The sequence below is a fragment of the Scyliorhinus torazame genome, chromosome X (genome assembly GCF_047496885.1).
Source record: "Scyliorhinus torazame isolate Kashiwa2021f chromosome X, sScyTor2.1, whole genome shotgun sequence".
Classification (NCBI taxonomy): domain Eukaryota; kingdom Metazoa; phylum Chordata; class Chondrichthyes; order Carcharhiniformes; family Scyliorhinidae; genus Scyliorhinus; species Scyliorhinus torazame.
In genome coordinates, this window is record NC_092738.1 from 37,950,303 (window position 1) to 37,969,319 (window position 19,017).

Sequence of the window (19,017 nt, forward strand, 5' to 3'; positions counted from 1 at the left end):
TGTTCAACGAGAAGGAAAATTAGGAGAAAAGTTAAGAGGAAATATAACTTAGGAGAGGTTACTGATCGAGCTGTTAAGATTCAGAACAGAGGTTAAAAAGCCAACATAAGTGTACTTTACCTGAATGCTCGTAGTATTCGGAATAAGGTAAATGAGTTGATGGCGCAAATCATCGTGAATGACTATGATTTAGTGGCCATTACTGAAACATGGTTAAAGGATGGTCACGACTGGGAGTTAAATATCCAAGGGTATCAAACTATTCGGAAGGACAGAGTGGATGGTGAGGGAGGTGGTGTAGCTCTGTTATTTAAGGATGACATCCGGGCAATAGTAAGGGATGACATCGGTGCTTGTAGGGTTGAATCCATTTGGGTGGAAATCAGGAATAGTAAGACGAAAAAGTCACTGATAGGAGTAGTCTATAGGCCACCAAATAGTAACATTATGGTGGGGCAGGCAATAAACAAAGAAATAACGGATGCATGTAGAAATGGTACAGCAGTTATCATGGGGGATTTTAATCTACATGTCGATTAGTTTAACTAGGTCGGTCAAGACAGCCTTGAGGAGGAGTTTATAGAATGTATCCGCGATAGTTTCCTAGAACAGTATGTAATGGAACCTACGAGGGAACAAGTGGTCCTAGATCTGGTCCTGTGTAATGAGACAGGATTGATTCATGATCTCACAGTTAGGGATCCTCTCGGAAGGAGCGATCACAATATGGTGGAATTTAAAATACAGATGGAGGGTGAGAAGGTAAAATCAAACACTAGTGTTTTGTGCTTAAACAAAGGAGATTACAATGGGATGAGAGAAGAACTAGCTAAAGTAGACTGGGAGCAAAGACTTTATGGTGAAACAGTGGAGAACCTTCCAAGTGATTTTTCACAGTGCTCAGCAAAGGTTTATACCAACAAAAAGGAAGGACGGTAGAAAGAGGGAACATCGACCGTGGATATCTAAGGAAATAAGGGAGAGTATCAAATTGAAGGGAAAAGCATACAAAGTGGCAAAGCTTAGTGGGAGACTAGAGGACTGGGAAATCTTTAGGGGGGCAACAGAAAGCTACTAAAAAAGCTATAAAGAAGAGTAAGATAGATTATGAGAGTGAACTTGCTCAGAATATAAAAACAGATAGTAAAAGTTTCTACAAATATATAAAACAAAAAAGAGTGGCTAAGGTAAATATTGGTCCTCTAGAGGATGAGAAGGGAGATTTAATAATGGGAGATGAGGAAATGGCTGAGGAACTGAACAGGTTATTTGGGTCGATCTTCACAGTGGAAGACACAAATAACATGCCAGTGACTGATGGAAATGAGGCTATGACAGGTGAGGATCTTGAGAGGATTGTTACCACTAAGGAGGTAGTGATGGGCAAGCTAATGGGGCTAAAGGTAGACAAGTCTCCTGGCCCTGATGGAATGCATCCCAGAGTGCTAAAAGAGATGGCTAGGGAAATTGCAAATGCACTAGTGATAATTTACCAAAATTCACTAGACTCTGGGGTGGTCCCGGCGGATTGGAAATTAGCAAACGTGACACCACTGTTTAAAAAAGGTGGAAGGCAGAAAGTGGGGAATTATAGGCCAGTGAGTTTGACTTCGGTAGTAGGGAAGATGCTGGAATCTATCATCAAGGAAGAAATAGCAAGGCATCTGGATGGAAATTGTCCCATTGGGCAGACGCAGCATGGGTTCATAAAGGGCAGGTCGTGCCTAACTAATTTAGTGGAATTTTTTGAGGACATTAACAGTGCGGTAAATAACGGGGAGCCAATGGATGTGGTATATCTGGATTTCCATAAAGCCTTTGACAAGGTGCCACACAAAAGGTTGTGCATAAGATAAAGATGCATGGCATTAAGGGGAAAGTAGTAGCATGGATAGAGGATTGGTTAATTAATAGAAAGCAAAGAGTGGGGATTAATGTCTGTTTCTCTGGTTGGCAATCAGTAGCTAGTGGTTATCATAGATTATCATAGAATTTACAGTGCAGAAGGAGGCCATTCGGCCCATCGAGTCTGCACCGGCTCTTGGAAAGAGCACCCTACCCAAGGTCAACACCTCCGCCCTATCCCCATAACCCAGTAACCCCACCCAACACTAAGGGCAATTTTGGACACTAAGGGCAATTTATCATGGCCAATCCACCTAACCCGCACATCTTTGGACTGTGGGAGGAAACCGGAGCACCCGGAGGAAACCCACGCACACACGGGGAGGATGTGCAGACTCCGCACAGACAGTGACCCAAGCCGGAATCGAACCTGGGACCCTGGAGCTGTGAAGCAATTGTGCTATCCACAAGGCTACCGTGCTGCCCGAGGTGTCCCTCAGAGATCAGTGTTGGGCCCACAATTGTTCACAATTTACATAGATGATTTGGAGTTGGGGACCAAGTGCAATGTGTCCAAGTTTGCAGACGACACTAAGATGAGTGGTAAAGCAAAAAGTGCAGAGGATACTGGAAGTCTGCAGAGGGATTTGGATAGGCTAAGTGAATGGGCTAGAGTCTGGCAGATGGAATACAATGTTGACAAATGTGAGGTTATCCATTTTGGTAGGAATAACAGCAAAAGGGATTATTATTTAAATGATAAAATATTAAAACATGCTGCTGTGCAGAGAGACCTGGGTGTGCTAGTGCATGAGTCGCAAAAAGTTGGTTTACAGGTGCAACAGGTGATTAAGAAGGTAAATGGAATTTTGTCCTTCATTGCTAGAGGGATGGAGTTTAAGACTAAGGAGGTTATGCTGCAATTGTATAAGGTGTGGGCACACCTGGAGTATTGTGTTCAGTTTTGGTCTCCTTACCTGAGAAAGGACGTACTGGCACTGGAGGGTGTGCAGAGGAGATTCACTAGGTTGATCCCAGAGCTGAAGGGGTTGGATTACGAGGAGAGGTTGAGTAGACTGGGACTGTACTCGTTGGAATTTAGAAGGATAAGGGGGGATCTTATAGAAACATATAAAATTATGAAGGGAATAGATAGGATAGATGCAGACAGGTTGTTTCCACTGGCGGGTGAAAGCAGAACTAGGGGGCATAGCCTCAAAATAAGGGGAAGTAGATTTAGGACTGAGTTTAGGAGGAATTTCTTCACCCAAAGGGTTGTGAATCTATGGAATTCCTTGCCCAGTGAAGCAGTAGAGGCTCCTTCATTAAATGTTTTTAAGATAAAGATTGATAGTTTTTTGAAGAATAAAGGGATTAAGGGTTATGGTGTTCGGGCCGGAAAGTGGAGCTGAGTCCACAAAAGATCAGCCATGATCTCATTGAATGGTGGAGCAGGCTCGAGGGGCCAGATGGCTGACTCCTGCTCCTAGTTCTTATGTTCTTATGTAACACAAGTTAATTTGCAATTGCATCATTTAAAAAAAAAACATTTAGTGTACACAATTCATTTTTTCCAATTAAGGGCGATTTAGCGAGGCCAATCCACCTACCCTGCACATCTTTGGGTTGTGGGGGTGAAACCCCCGCAAACACGGGGAGAATGTGCAACTCTACATGGGCCACTGCATCATGGGCAGCACGGTAGCATTGTAGATAGCACAATTGCTTCACAGCTCCAGGGTCCAGGTTCGATTCCCGGCTTGGGTCACTGTCTGCGGAGTCTGCACATCCTCCCCGTGTCTCCGTGGGTTTCCTCCGGGTGCTCCGGTTTCCTCCCACAGTCCAAAGACGTGCTGTTAGGTGGATTGGCCAGGATAAATTGCCCTTCGTGTCCAAAAGTTCCCTTAGTGTTGGGTGGGGTTACTGGGTTATGGGGATAGAGTGGAGGTGTTGACCTTGGGTAGGGTGCTCTTTCCAAGAGATGGTGCAGACTTGATTGGCCGAATGGCCTCCTTCTGCACTGTAAATTCTCTGAAGTCCATCTGTGTTCAAGTGCTTCAGATGTGGTGCGGACACACAATACCGCTGTAAATACCCAGCAGGGGGAGCTGACATGCTTTCTCCAGGACTGGTCATTTTAAACAGTTTTGCAAATCAAAACAGTGTTCAAGTGAAGAAAGCTGGAACATATTCCGAACCAGTTTGAGGCCCAAGAAATGTGTTGGTCCTTTCCAACCTAATGGTTTCCTCAGAGATTGAGGAAGCTGATAAACACCTCTGATCCATAGTTGGAAGTTCAAGGCAACAGGACGGAATTTAAACTTCCGTTTATTTAAATTTAAAGTAGGAATCTCTGGCTTAACGCATGGATTGGAATGGCTTCCAAAATGGTTTAAAGAAGTCAAAATCCAGCCATCTGAGGTAAAGTTACAAGGGCCTGGAGACCCTTCTTAAAGTGAAGGGTCAGTTCACCAGCACCCGTTAAGCGTGAAGAAAAGGAAATGAGCGAAACCCTTCCTCTCCTACAGAAATCAGCCAATTTCTCAGCTCAGCGTGTTTAAGTAGTTCAACAGAGGACAGTGAAGTAACCCCCGAGAATCAATTTCCAACGTTGGTTCGGGGACCGATGCACTTCGATGCAGCAGCTGGAGGTCTGAGGTACCCTCAATAATGATGCTTAGAGATTAAACTGTAAAGAAGGCTTTATTAGACTAAGAACTATGCTAGAGCTGAGACAAGTGCTGACTGCTGTACAGCCCACAAGGCAGCCCCTTATATATGGCTCACAGATGGGCGGAGCCAGAGGCGGAGTCCCCAGGGTTCCAAGCCTGGTCTTAAAGGGGACATCACCTTACATGATGATAAGGCAGTAACCGTTCATCACATTCACCCCCTGTTTAAAAAGAGTCCGGCGGGGGTGAAGTGCCATCATAGGTCCATCCGTCTCGGTGGCTGGATCGTCCTCATCGACCTCCTCAATTCGGGCAGTGGTGCGGCGGGCACGGACGTCCCGGTTGAGGGCACATCCGGGAGCACAGCGGTCGGAGCTTCGGTCCGGGTCGGGGCAGGGGAACTAGGCAGGGCCAGGGGTAGCGGAGCCGGGGCAGAGGAACTAGGCAGGGCCGGGGGTAGCGGAGCCGGTGCCGGCTTGGTGTGTAAAGGTAGGTGCTCACCAACGGGTGGTAGGGCCGGAAGGGGGTGTGTTGTAGGGGGCGACGGGTCCTGCAGGGGAGCGGCGCGGGAAGGGGCGTCTGTGGTGGAGGATCCAGCGGGCGCCAGATCCCGGAGGGAAACCGTATCTTGCCTGCCGTCGGGGTACTCAGCATAGGCGTAACTGGGGTTGGAGTGGAGCAGTCGGACCTTTTCGACCAGGGGGTCCGTTTTATGGCTCCTCGCGTGCCTCCGGAGAAGAACAGGTCCCGGAGCCGTCAGCCAAGGTGGGAGCGAGACCCCGGAGGTAGACTTCCTGGGGAAGAGAAACAATCGGTCGTGAGGGTCTCATTTGTGGCCGTGCAGAGGAGTGACCTAATGGAGTGTAGGGCATCGGGTAGGACCTCCTGCCAGCGGGTGGTTGGGAGATTTCTCGACCGCAGGGCCAGAAGGACAGCCTTCCACACGGTCGCGTTCTCCCTCTCCACCTGCCCGTTTCCCCGTGGGTTATAGCTGGTCGTTCTGCTCGAGGCGATGCCTTTGCTGAGCAGATACTGACACAGTTCATCGCTCATGAACGATGTACCCCAGTCGCTGTGGATATAAGCGGGGAAACCGAACAGGGTGAAGATGCTGTGCAGTGCCTTAATCACCGTGGCTGAGGTCATGTCGGTGCAGGGAATGGCGAATGGGAAACGGGAGAACTCATCGATCACGGTGAGGAAATAGGCATAACGGTTGGTGGACGGGAGGGGCCCCTTGAAGTCCACGCTCAGTCGCTCAAAGGGGCCCGAGGCCTTCACGAGCCGAACCTTGTCTGGCCGATAGAAGTGCGGTTTGCACTCCGCACAGACCTGGCAGGCCCTGACCATGGCCTTGACCTCCTTGGTTGAGTAAGGTAGGTTGCGGGACTTGATGAAATGGACGAGCCGGGTAACCCCCGGGTGGCAGAGGTCATTGTGGATGGCTTGCAGGCGGTCCTCCTGCGCGTTGGCACATGTGCCGCGGGACAGGGCATCTGGGGGCTCGTTGAGCTCCCCTGGACGATACTTGATATCGTACGAGTAGGTGGAGAGTTCGATCCTCCACCTCAAAATTTTATCGTTTTTTATTTTGCCCCGTTGCGTGTTGTTGAACATATAGGCGACCGACCGTTGGTCGGTGATGAGGGTAAACCTCCTACCGGCTAGGTAGTGTCTCCAGCACCGCACAGCCTCCACAATGGCTTGTGCCTCCTTTTCGACTGCAGAGTGTCGAATCTCGGAGGCGGTGAGGGTTCGGGAGAAGAACGCTACTGGTCTGCCTCCTTGATTGAGGGTAGCAGCCAGGGCGATGTCTGATGCATCGCTCTCTACCTGGAAAGGGATGGTTTCGTCCACCGCGTGCATGGCGGCCTTGAGGATGTCGGCCTTGATGCGGTTGAAGGCCAATTGAGCCTCAGCCGAGAGGGGAAAAGTGGTGGTCTTTATGAGTGGGCGGGCTTTGTCCGCATACTTGGGGACCCACTGGGCGTAATAAGAGAAAAGCCCCAAGCACCATTTGAGGGCCTTGAGGCTGCGGGGGAGAGGGAGTACCTTAAGGGGGCACATGCGGTCGGAGTCGGGACCTAGGACCCCGTCTTCCACGACATAGCCCAGGATGGCCAGCCGGGTGGTGTGGAAAACGCATTTGTCCTCGTTATGAAATGAAATGAAATGAAATATAGGTCAGGTTAAGGGCTCGGGTGGTCTGGAGGAACTTTTCGAGGTTAGCGTCATGGTCCTGCTGGTCATGGCCGCAGATGGTGACATTGTCCAAGTACGGGTATGTAGCCCGCAAACCGTACTGGTCCACCATTTGGTCCATCGCCCTTTGAAAGACAGAGACCCCATTTGTGACACCGAAGGGGACCCTGAGGAAGTGGAAGAGCCGGCCGGCTGCTTCAAAGGCAGTATAGGGGCGGTCTTTTGGTCGGATGGGGAGCTGGTGGTAGGCAGATTTGAGGTCGACCGTGGAAAATACTCGGTATTGGGCGATCCGATTTACCATTTCCGCAATGCGAGGAAGGGGGTACGCATCGAGCTGCGTGAAGCGGTTTATGGTCTGGCTATAATCCACGACCATCCGTTTCTTATCCCCGGACCGGACTATCACCACTTGCGCTCTCCAAGGGCTGTTGCTAGCCTCGATGACCCCCTCTCCCAGTAAACGCTGGACCTCTGACTTGATAAAAGCCATGTCTTGGGCACTGTAGCGCCGGCTCCTGGTGGCGACGGGCTTACAGTCGGGAGTGAGGTTCGCGAATAGCGAGGGGTGTGCGACTTTCAGTGTCGCAAGGCAGCACACCGTGAGGGGGGGCAAGGGTCCGCCGAACTTCAGTGTCAGGCTTCGGTGGCTGCACTGGAAATCCAGTCCGAGCAGCAGGGGGGCACAGAGGTGAGGGATGATATAAAATTTGAAACGGGTGTACTTGGCGCCCTGGATCGAGAGATCCGCAATACAGTACCCCGTGATTTGTACCGAGTGGGACCCAGATGCGAGGGCTATGTTTGGGATGCAGGATGGGTGCGTAGGGAGCAGCGCCTTACCGTTTCAGGGTGAATAAAGCTCTCCGTGCTCCCGGAGTCGAAGAGGCATGCAGTGTCGTGCCCGTTGACCTGGACCCGCATCATGGAGTTCTGCAGGTGTTTTGGCCGAGTTTGGTCGAGGGTGATCGCACCCAGTCGCGGGTAGTCCGAGTCCTCAGCCGAGTCGGACTCGTAAAATGGCCGCCGCCGTCGGTCGCACGTGTGGGGTCGAGAAGATGGCCGACGACAAAATGGCTGCTCCCATGATTCGCACGAGGCTGATGACGCGTCAGAAGAGGGCGTGTCGGGTCGGTGCGCAGCAGCATTGCGAGACCTGTGGGCCTGAGAGCCTGATTTTCTGGCCGGCTGTTCTTTGTTTTTCTGGCCCCTGGGTCTGGCCAGGCAGACCCTCGCAAAATGCCCTTTCTTCCCGCAGTCGCTGCAGATCGCGGAGCAGGCTGGGCAGCGTGGGAATGGGTGCTGGCCCTATCCACAGAAGTAGCATGGTGTGCCCCCATGGTGAGCGGGTCGCCGCGTGGCGCAGGCCTGTAATACGGTTGAGTCTGAGGAAGTCCGGGGGGGGGGGCTCACAGAGTCCGCGGGGTATGTACCCAAGTTATGTTGGGCCACCTCCAGCGAGGAGGCGAGCGTTAGCGTCTCCTGGAGGTCATTTGCCCCATTTTCGAGCAGCCGCTGCCGGATGTAGGTCGAGCGGATGCCGGACACGGAAGCGTCTCTGATGTGCAGGTTCATATGGACTTCCCCTGTCACATCCTGATGGTCACAGTCCCTGGCGAGCGCGGTGAGTTTCTCAATAACTCATCGAGCGATTCCCCCGAGCGCTGCCGGCAGGTAGAGAGCAGATGCCGGGCGTGTACCTCGTTGATGGGTTTGACAAACCGCTTGCGGAGTAACTCGACAGACTCATCATAAGTCGTCGCCTTTTCGAGCGTGGCGGAGATTCTGTGACTCACCCGGGCGTGGAGTAGGCGCAGCTTGCGTGGCCCCAGGATGGGAGTCTCTGCGGAGTCCAGGTAGGCCTCGAAGCACCGCAGCCAGTATTTAAAAATTTCCTTTGCCTCCGGCGTTCGTGCTTCCAGATTGAGCTTCTCTGGTTTTAGACCTGCGTCCATCCTGAATCTAGTTTAGTCTATTAAATTGAGGTACCCTCAATAATGATGCTTAGAGATTAAACTGTAAAGAAGGCTTTATTAGGCTAATAACTATGCTACAGATTTGGACGAGAGCTGACTGCTATACAGACCATGAGGCAGCCCTTTATGTATGGCTCCCAGATGGGCGGAGCCAGAGGCGGAGTCCCCAGGGTTCCAAGCCTAGTCTTAAAGGGGACATCACCTTACATGATGATAAGGCAGTAACCGTTCATCACAAGGTCTTTGTAAATAATTCTCAATAAACTGTCTGAAGACTCTCTCAAGTCTGTTACAAGTGAACAACGCCTCATCAAAGTGCAGGAGGCCAAGAAGGTGAGGGAACAGTAAAAGTTCCTGAAAACCCAGCAACAGCATTGAAACAGCAGGCACCCAAGGAAGGGAAACCAAAATGCACCATAGCCACCGAGAAATAAGCATATGTGACTTCTTGTAAGGTGGCTGCGATGTTGTTTAAATCCATGCTCACCCCCATTCTGTAAAGGTAAAGTCGCCACAGTCCCAGATGACCGTGGGCTGCTTTCCCCTTTGAGGGGGAGAGCTGACTGGTGGTGATTTAACCTGAGGGTCACCACACCTCAGGGCGAGGGTCAAGGTTGAGGAGGCGGGGCCTTCAATAATACCCTCAGCCGGTACGGGAACTGAACCCACGCTGCTGGCCTCGCTCCGCATCACCGAGCAATGTTGGGTGGCTATGCCAGAGGCACATGATTGGCGACGAGGATAATTTAGACAGCAGTGACAGAAAAAAGGGAGTTTGATGTCACCATGTAATTCCTCCTTCATTTAAATATGCCAACCCATTTTATATGTGAATAATTCTCTTGATTCACGTATTGAGTTTTATACGCACCCTGCTATCTATTGAAATGATTTTTTAAAAATCTCTTCACATCGAACAAACTAAACTTCTCGAAATACTCTTGTAAACTTGTCTGGTCTTTTTAAATATGACATGTGGTAGCAGAGAAACCTGTCACTTTGAAGAATCTCCCTTATTGTGCCGTGCAGACTTCTGGGTAACTGTGCACTGACTGCATGCGAGGCTGACAAATAATTGTCACTCACTGGCAGCATATCATGGATGTGCTGACTTCCATATGCTGATATACGTTGCCAGTGGTGACCTTCCACACCTCCAGCATATAAACAGAAAATTACCGCACAAGTGCTGACCTAACAGTCATTCGATTTTGTTTTCAGGTCAGTCACTCATTGGGACTCAGTCACGTCTCCCAGCAGCCGAGAGCTATGACTGGGCTACTCTGGGTGATGGCCAAACTGACCTGTCTGTCTGCACAGAGATACCTCCCAGTGTGAGCAGGGGTAAAATGTCCGAACAACTTCGCTCCGACAGGCCAGGAGGTGCAGCCCCGTCACAAAATCCCCTCACCTGCAAGCTCATCAGAACATTCAGCAAGTCATTCATCCCCGTCAACGTGTCCACACTCTGGAAAACAGCCACCAACAAGGTGGGGGTGATCGCAATTGTCCGCGTGAACACCACACGGGTAAAACGAGACCACTTGAGGTTCAAGAAACCCTGGAAAAAAGAAACAGGCAAACGATTAAGACTTCTCGAGTTGGATTGCCTGCTGGAAAGCCCCAGGCCGGCCCAGAAAAAGGGGCTGACTCACTTCCCGGAGCGAATGTATTTTGGAAACATTGTGGAGGGGGATTGTTTTTAGAAGGGGTCTTGTTTTAAATTCTTTCATGTGGCTAGGACCAGCATTTGTTGCCCATCGCTAATTGCCCCTTGGTGGTGGTGAGCCACCTTCTTGAACCGTCGCAGTCCCTGAGGTGTAGGTGTGACATTAGGGGTGTGTTATGGGCCAGGGTTCAGAGAACCCCAAAGTGTATCATGGAGTCCACCTGACCCACAACCTTTAATAGATTGTGGTATGGGGAGTACATGGGCTTACCTGACAGGTGTGATGCAACAGAGATCTAAAGTACTTCTAAATTAAAACAATGTTTATTTATGAAACCAGTTAACACTTTATAAACCCACAGTAAACATCTTAACAACTATCAACACCAATCCGCCCCACAGGTACAATATTCTATAAGTAACTCTTAATCTTTCCTTGCAACATCCACAAGACAAAAGACCCTTTTTAACACAGAGATCTGGGTGGGACTCTCCCGTACCCAGCGGGGCGGGTCGTACCGGCATCGAGGAGTGGCGTGAAGCACTCCGGCACAGAGCGATCCTTATACAGCTGCTTGCTTTTCCTGCAGCTATCCAGCTCTCAAACCAAAACTAAAACCCACAGACACACAACAGCTTCTGTTCGAAGCGAAAGTGAAAGACAGACAGCCCAGCTCCACCCACACTCTGACATCACTGCAGCTGCTCGATAAACACCCATTTCTTAAAGGTACATCCACTACAGCTATTTAATAAACATCCATTTTGTACTCTCACAAGACAGGTGGCACGATGGCACAGTGATTAGCACTGCTGCCTCACAATGCCAGGGACCTGGGTTCAATTCCGGCCTCGGGTGACTGTCTGCGCGGAGTCTACACGTTCTCCCCATGTCTGCGTGGGTTTCCTCCGGGTGCTCCGGTTTCCTCCCACAGTCCAAAGATGTGCAGGTTAGGTGACACAGAGCTCAAGGTGGATGTGAAACTGAACTGGACACGGTGCTCAGGGTGGGTGTGAAACTGAACTGGACACAGTGCTCAGGGTGGGTGTGAAACTGAACTGGACACAGTGCTCAAGGTGGGTGTGAAACTGAACTGGACACAGTGCTCAAGGTGGGTGTGAAACTGAACTGGACACAGTGCTCAATGTGGGTGTGAAACTGAACTGGACACAGTGCTCAAGGTGGGTGTGAAACTGAACTGGGCACAGTGCTCAAGGTGGGTGTGAAACTGAACTGGACACAGTGCTCAGGGTGGGACTGAAACTGAACTGGACACAGTGCTCAGGGTGGGTGTGAAACTGAACTGGACACAGTGCTCAAGGTGGGTGTGAAACTGAACTGGACACAGTGCTCAAGGTTGGTGTGAAACTGAACTGGACACAGTGCTCAGGGTGGGTGTGAAACTGAACTGGACACAGTGCTCAGGGTGGGTGTGAAACTGAACTGGACACAGTGCTCAAGGTGGGTGTGAAACTGAACTGGACACAGTGCTCAAGGTGGGTGTGAAACTGAACTGGACACAGTGCTCAAGGTGGGTGTGAAACTGAACTGGACACAGTGCTCAGGGTGGGTGTGAAACTGAACTGGACACAGTGCTCAAGGTGGGTGTGAAACTGAACTGGACACAGTGCTCAAGGTGGGTGTGAAACTGAACTGGACACAGTGCTCAGGGTGGGTGTGAAACTGAACTGGACACAGTGCTCAAGGTGGGTGTGAAACTGAACTGGACACAGTGCTCAAGGTGGGACTGAAACTGAACTGGACACAGTGCTCAGGGTGGGTGTGAAACTGAACTGGACACAGTGCTCAAGGTGGGTGTGAAACTGAACTGGACACAGTGCTCAGGGTGGGACTGAAACTGAACTGGACACAGTGCTCAAGGTGGGTGTGAAACTGAACTGGACACAGTGCTCAGGGTGGGACTGAAACTGAACTGGACACAGTGCTCAAGGTGGGTGTGAAACTGAACTGGACACAGTGCTCAAGGTGGGTGTGAAACTGAACTGGACACAGAGCTCAGGGTGGGTGTGAAACTGAACTGGACACAGTGCTCAGGGTGGGTGTGAAACTGAACTGGACACAGTGCTCAAGGTGGGTGTGAAACTGAACTGGACACAGTGCTCAAGGTGGGTGTGAAACTGAACTGGACACAGTGCTCAAGGTGGGTGTGAAACTGAACTGGACACAGTGCTCAAGGTGGGTGTGAAACTGAACTGGACACAGTGCTCAGGGTGGGTGTGAAACTGAACTGGACACAGAGCTCAAGGTGGGTGTGAAACTGAACTGGACACAGTGCTCAAGGTGGGTGTGAAACTGAACTGGACACAGTGCTCAGGGTGGGTGTGAAACTGAACTGGACACAGTGCTCAAGGTGGGTGTGAAACTGAACTGGACACAGTGCTCAAGGTGGGTGTGAAACTGAACTGGACACAGTGCTCAAGGTGGGTGTGAAACTGAACTGGACACAGTGCTCAGGGTGGGTGTGAAACTGAACTGGACACGGTGCTCAAGGTGGGTGTGAAACTGAACTGGACACAGTGCTCAAGGTGGGTGTGAAACTGAACTGGACACAGTGCTCAGGGTGGGTGTGAAACTGAACTGGACACAGTGCTCAGGGTGGGACTGAAACTGAACTGGACACAGTGCTCAGGGTGGGTGTGAAACTGAACTGGACACAGTGCTCAATGTGGGTGTGAAACTGAACTGGACACAGTGCTCAAGGTGGGACTGAAACTGAACTGGACACAGTGCTCAGGGTGGGTGTGAAACTGAACTGGACACAGTGCTCAAGGTGGGTGTGAAACTGAACTGGACACAGTGCTCAAGGTGGGTGTGAAACTGAACTGGACACAGTGCTCAGGGTGGGACTGAAACTGAACTGGACACAGTGCTCAAGGTGGGTGTGAAACTGAACTGGACACAGTGCTCAAGGTGGGTGTGAAACTGAACTGGACACAGTGCTCAGGGTGGGTGTGAAACTGAACCGGACACAGTGCTCAAGGTGGGTGTGAAACTGAACTGGACACAGTGCTCAAGGTGGGTGTGAAACTGAACTGGACACTGCTCAGGGTGGGTGTGAAACTGAACTGGACACGGTGCTCAGGGTGGGTGTGAAACTGAACTGGACACAGTGCTCAGGGTGGGTGTGAAACTGAACTGGACACAGAGCTCAGGGTGGGTGTGAAACTGAGCTGGACACAGTGCTCAGGGTGGGTGTGAAACTGAACTGGACACAGTGCTCAGGGTGGGTGTGAAACTGAACTGGACACAGTGCTCAGGGTGGGACTGAAACTGAACTGGACACAGTGCTCAAGGTGGGTGTGAAACTGAACTGGACACAGTGCTCAGGGTGGGACTGAAACTGAACTGGACACAGTGCTCAGGGTGGGACTGAAACTGAACTGGACACAGTGCTCAAGGTGGGTGTGAAACTGAACTGGACACAGTGCTCAAGGTGGGTGTGAAACTGAACTGGACACAGAGCTCAGGGTGGGACTGAAACTGAACTGGACACAGTGCTCAGGGTGGGTGTGAAACTGAACTGGACACAGTGCTCAAGGTGGGTGTGAAACTGAACTGGACACAGTGCTCAAGGTGGGTGTGAAACTGAACTGGACACAGTGCTCAAGGTGGGTGTGAAACTGAACTGGACACAGTGCTCAAGGTGGGTGTGAAACTGAACTGGACACAGTGCTCAAGGTGGGTGTGAAACTGAACTGGACACAGTGCTCAGGGTGGGACTGAAACTGAACTGGACACAGTGCTCAAGGTGGGTGTGAAACTGAACTGGACATAGCACCCCATACAATTTCAGCCGGAATTATATACCATACGGTTCAGTATTCTGATCCGATTTTATTTTAGGAATCAAAATCAAAGTTCACCTCCATGACAAACTGTCCTGTGTACGTCCCTGACATGGTTGAACTCTGACCTGCAGCCAGGATGCCAATGGCCCAGATGTAGAGTGCGGCAGATCCAAAGTAACAGCCCAGCACAACGCCCTGAGAGCGAGAAAGACAACAGGGGGGTTATCGGAAGTGAATGTAGCCAAACTGTCACTGATTGAAATCGCATTGCGGTCAGGAGTTAAGTGGGTAATTTACCAGCTGTGTTACTGGACCTATAGTCCAGACAATGTGTGTTTCAATTCCGCCCTGATGGCTTGAGTGTCTGATTTGAGTTTAAACAAGCTTGATACAAAAAGCTGGCAAGAATTTCTGGGTCTCCAGCCCCTCAGCACAACAATACTGTTCACTCTTAACTGCTGCTGAAATGGCCTAGCAAGTCATTCCATTGTATCAAACTGTTCCAATGGTTTAAGAAGGTCATTATCACAGTCATTTCAGTAGAATGCAGCCTGGGAGCTCTTGTTGGGGGAGTTGGGAAGATCCCATTACTTTTATTGATTTATCTATCTACACCCATTCAGATCCATGCTTGTAAAGTGCAAATACTGGACAGGATCATGTTTTCAGGCAAAGATGCAAGAACTACAGAACAATGATAATGAGATACTTTAATTTTCCTAACATAGATTGAAATGGTACCAGTGTTAAGGACAAAAAGGGGAAATATTACCTAAAATGTGCACCAGAGAAGTTTCTTAATCAACCTGCTTCCAGCCCAATGGGGAAGGAAACAGTGCTGGATCTAGTACTGGGAATGAAGTGGGGAAAGGGGAGTGTTATTCAATGCAAGAGCATTTGGGTAATAGTGATCATAACATCATTAAGCTTAGAATAGTTATGTAAAATATCAAGGTACAATCAAATGCAAAAAATGCTTAACTGGAGGAGTGCTAACTCCGGTGAGTCAAAATGGATCGATTACCTGTGATTATCACTCACTCTACTCCCACTGTCTGTTCCTGTAACGACTTGTTTCCCTGTAAAGACTCACATTCCAACCATTCTTCACATTTCAATCTGTAATTATCTTGTAATTGTGTCTCTCCTGTATAAGCTGTGATTGTGAATCTGCCTCCACTTCACCTGATGAAGGAGCTGTGCTCCAAAAGCTAGTGATTTCAAATAAACCTGTTGGACTTTCACCTGGTGTTGTGAGACTTCTTACTATTCTTCAATGAAGAGCGTTGATTAGGGTGGTGTACATTTTTCTGAAATTCATTCTTGGGAGGTAGCATGGCCAGCATTGATTATCCAACTCTATGTGCCCTTGCGAAGTTTGATATACACAGGGTGCGATTTAACTAAATGGGAACAAAGTCCGATAGCGAGCGCATAACTTGACACCACTAAGAAGGCAGTCGAATGCGTTGTTTAAAGAAGGAACTTCTTTATATGAATCAATAGCGAAGTTTAACTATGACAGTAATAACTATGAAAACAGGAACAGTAGTAAAACAGTTTTTGCTTGCAAAGCACTCTCTTGCAGACTGCAGAAGCTTGCCCAAAGCTCGCACATACCTGCAACAAATGCCAGTAAAACAATTACATAGGAGAAGGAATGCTCTGTACTCAAAATGACACTGTGTAAGAGTACTGTATTCACGGCCCCGAATCATATTACCATTTTCTAGAGACCGGGGGCTGGATTCTCCCAAAATGGGGTTATGTCTCCACGGCGGCGTAAGAACGCTGGCGTTTCACTCCCCAGTTTCCTGCAAAAAATAAAGAGCTATTCACTTACCTGCAGGGGGCCGGCAGGGACCCGGGGAGCTTCACGCAGCTTTGGCTGGTGATACGGGCCCCCGCACGTCCGTTTCCGAGTCCGCGCCTGGCGGCTGCCTCCAATGGCTGCGCCGAGCGCCTTGGCGGACTCAGACCGCGGACCATCACAGACAATGTAGGCCCCCCCCGATCGGCCGCTGCATCGGACCGGCCCAATCGCTGCCCTGGCCGCCCCCCCCCCCCCCAGTGCTCGATCCCCCCACCCCTCACTAGGGTGGCCGCGGACTGAGTCCGCAGCCGCCGCGCGAGAGTCTCGACCGGTCATATCACATTAGTTCCACGCCGTTGGGAACTTTGCCGGTCGGGAGCGGAGTATCGCTGGGAGGGCCTCTGGCAATGGCCCCCCCAGCCGCGCGGCGTGATTCACGGACAAGCGATTCGCCGGGGCCCGGTGAATCGCCAGAGCAGCACTGGGCCCAATTCGGTCGGGAACTTTGATTCTCCGCCCCTGCGCCAAATGTGATTTTGGTGCGGGGTCAGAGAATCCAGCCCCCTGTTGCCATGCCTCTAATAATAGACCAGTCAAGGACCTGTAAAAAGTCATACAAACCCATAAAGACTCTCACACCAGTAAAGATCCATACACCTACCCCTTTATAAATATCAACAGTGAGCGTGCTGTTGTCGACTGCAAAGAGGCTGGAGTGTGGGCTACTGCTGTTCACACACATGTCGTGCTATAAAAGAAAAGATGGTGTCAGATACATTCCCAGTCTATAGCACGTATCCTCTTTGCACTGCATGTTCCTGCAACACATTGGAAGCTGCTTGTATTCCAATCTTTCACCACCCTTCTTCCTGAGGAAACGTTCCCAATTTCACTCCTGAATAATTTGGCTCGAACGTTTTGACAATTCCTCCAAGTCCTTGGATTCCTAACTCGGGGAAACAGTTTCTCCCGATCTATCCTGTCCGCTCCCTTGAACATCTTGAAAACTTTCATTAAATCATCCTTTAACCGTTGAAATTCCAGAGAATACAATCATAGTTTGCGTACTCTCTCCTCAGAATTGAACCTTTGGAGTCCGGGTATCATTCTGGTCAAACTGTGTCCAAGGTCAGTACACCTGAGGTGTGGTGCTCAGAACTCGCACAGTACTCCAGGTGTGGCTTTGCATAGTTGAAGCATGAATTCTACCTCTTTGAGTAGTAATCCAGACACCCAGGGTAAAGCTCTATAAACCCAGGTTTGCATCCCAACTCAGCTGATGGTGAAATTTGAATTCAATAAAAGCTGGAATTAAAAGTCTAGCGATGACCATGAAACCATTATCGGTTGTTGTAAAAACCCATCTGGTTCACTAATGTCCTTCAGGGAAGGAAATCTGCCGTCCTTACCCGGTCTGGCCTACATGTGACTCCAGACCCACAGCAATGTGGGTGACTCCTAAATGCCCTCCGGGATGGGCAACAAATGCTACCCAGCGACGCCCACAGTCCATGAACGAATAAAAAAAAATTCCCGTCTCCAGATATAAAGGCCAGCATTCCATTAAACGTTTTGATTACTCTTTCATAGGCTTTTTTTTTCATAGAATTTACAGTGCAGAAGGAGGCCATTCGGCCCATCGAGTCTGCACCGGCTCTTGGAAAGAGCACCCTACCCAAGCCCACAACACCCTATCCCCATAACCCAGTAACCCCACTCAACCAACACTAAGGGCAATTTTGGACACTAAGGGCAATTTTAGCATGGCCAATCCACCTAACCTGCACATCTTTGGACTGTGGGAGGAAACCGGAGCACCCGGAGGAAACCCACGCACACACGGGGAGAACGTGCAGACTCCGCACAGACAGTGACCCAGCCGGGAATCGAACCTGGGACCCTGGAGCTGTGAAGCAATTGCGCTAACCGCTATGCTACCGTACTCTCTGTACATGATAGTGACATTTTAAAGTTCTCTGCACCTGGACCCTCAAATCCCCTTGCCCCTCTGCTGTCTCTAGCTTTTCACCAATTAATAAATCCCCTGTTCTATATTTTTAGGTCCAAAGTCGATGACCTCTTATGATTCCATCATCTTCCTACATCGAAACCCATTTACCAGTTTTGCCTATTCACTTAATCTAGCAATACCTCTTTGTAATTTTTAGCACAGGGCTAAATCGCTGGTTTTGAAAGCAGACCAAGGCAGGCCAGCAGCACGGTTCAATTCCCGTAACAGCCTCCTAGAACAGGTGCCAGAATGTGGCGACTAGGGGCTTTTCACAGTAACTTCATTTGAAGCCTACTTGTGACAATAAGTGATTTTCATTTCATTTCATTTCATTTCATTTTATACTTCCATCTCTCCCACCTAGCTTTGTGTCAATGGCAAATTTGGAGATGTGGGGCGCCATTCTCCGACCCCCCGCCGGGTCGGAGAATGGCCGTTGGCCGCCGTGAATCCCGCCCCCGCCGAAGTCTCCGCTCCCGGAGATTGGGCGGGGGCGGGAATCGGGCCGCGCCGGTTGGCAGGACCCCCCGCTGGATTCTCCGGCCCGGATGGGCCGAAGTCCCGCCCAGGAATTGCCTGTCCCGCCGACATAAATCAAACCTGGTATTTACCGGCGGGACCAGGCGGCGTGGGCGGGCTCCGGGGTCCTGGGGGGGGGGGGGGGGGGGCGCGGGGCGATCTGACCCCGGGGGGTGCCCCCACGGTGGCCTGGCCCGCGATCGGGGTCCACCGATCCGCGGGCGGGCTTGTGCCGTGGGGGCACTCTTTCCTTCCGCCTCCGCTACGGCCTCCACCATGGCGGAGGCGGAAGAGACTCTCCCCACTGCGCATGCGCGGGAAACTTTCAGCGGCCGCTGACGCTCCCGCGCATGCGCTGGGAAACTGACAGCGGCCGCTGACGCTCCCGCGCATGCGCCGCATTTCCGCGCCAGCTGGCGGGGAAACAAACGCCATTTCTGCCAGCTGGCGGGGCGGAAATCCCTCCGGCGTCGGCCTAGCCCCTCAATGTTGGGGCTAGG

At 50.6% G+C, this 19,017-nt stretch overlaps 1 protein-coding gene across 1 annotated transcript in view; it reads right to left on the reverse strand.

Moving 5' to 3' along the window:
* LOC140405541 (natural resistance-associated macrophage protein 2-like) overlaps window positions 1-19,017 on the reverse strand; it is a 240,484-nt gene that overhangs the window by 70,062 nt on the left and 151,405 nt on the right. Inside the window, exons 12-14 of the mRNA XM_072494106.1 lie at window positions 16,649-16,735; window positions 14,250-14,369; window positions 10,107-10,256 (exon numbers count right to left, since the gene is read on the reverse strand). Of these exons, the coding sequence (XP_072350207.1) occupies window positions 10,107-10,256; window positions 14,250-14,369; window positions 16,649-16,735 (357 nt within the window). The remainder of the gene's footprint in view (window positions 1-10,106; window positions 10,257-14,249; window positions 14,370-16,648; window positions 16,736-19,017) is intronic.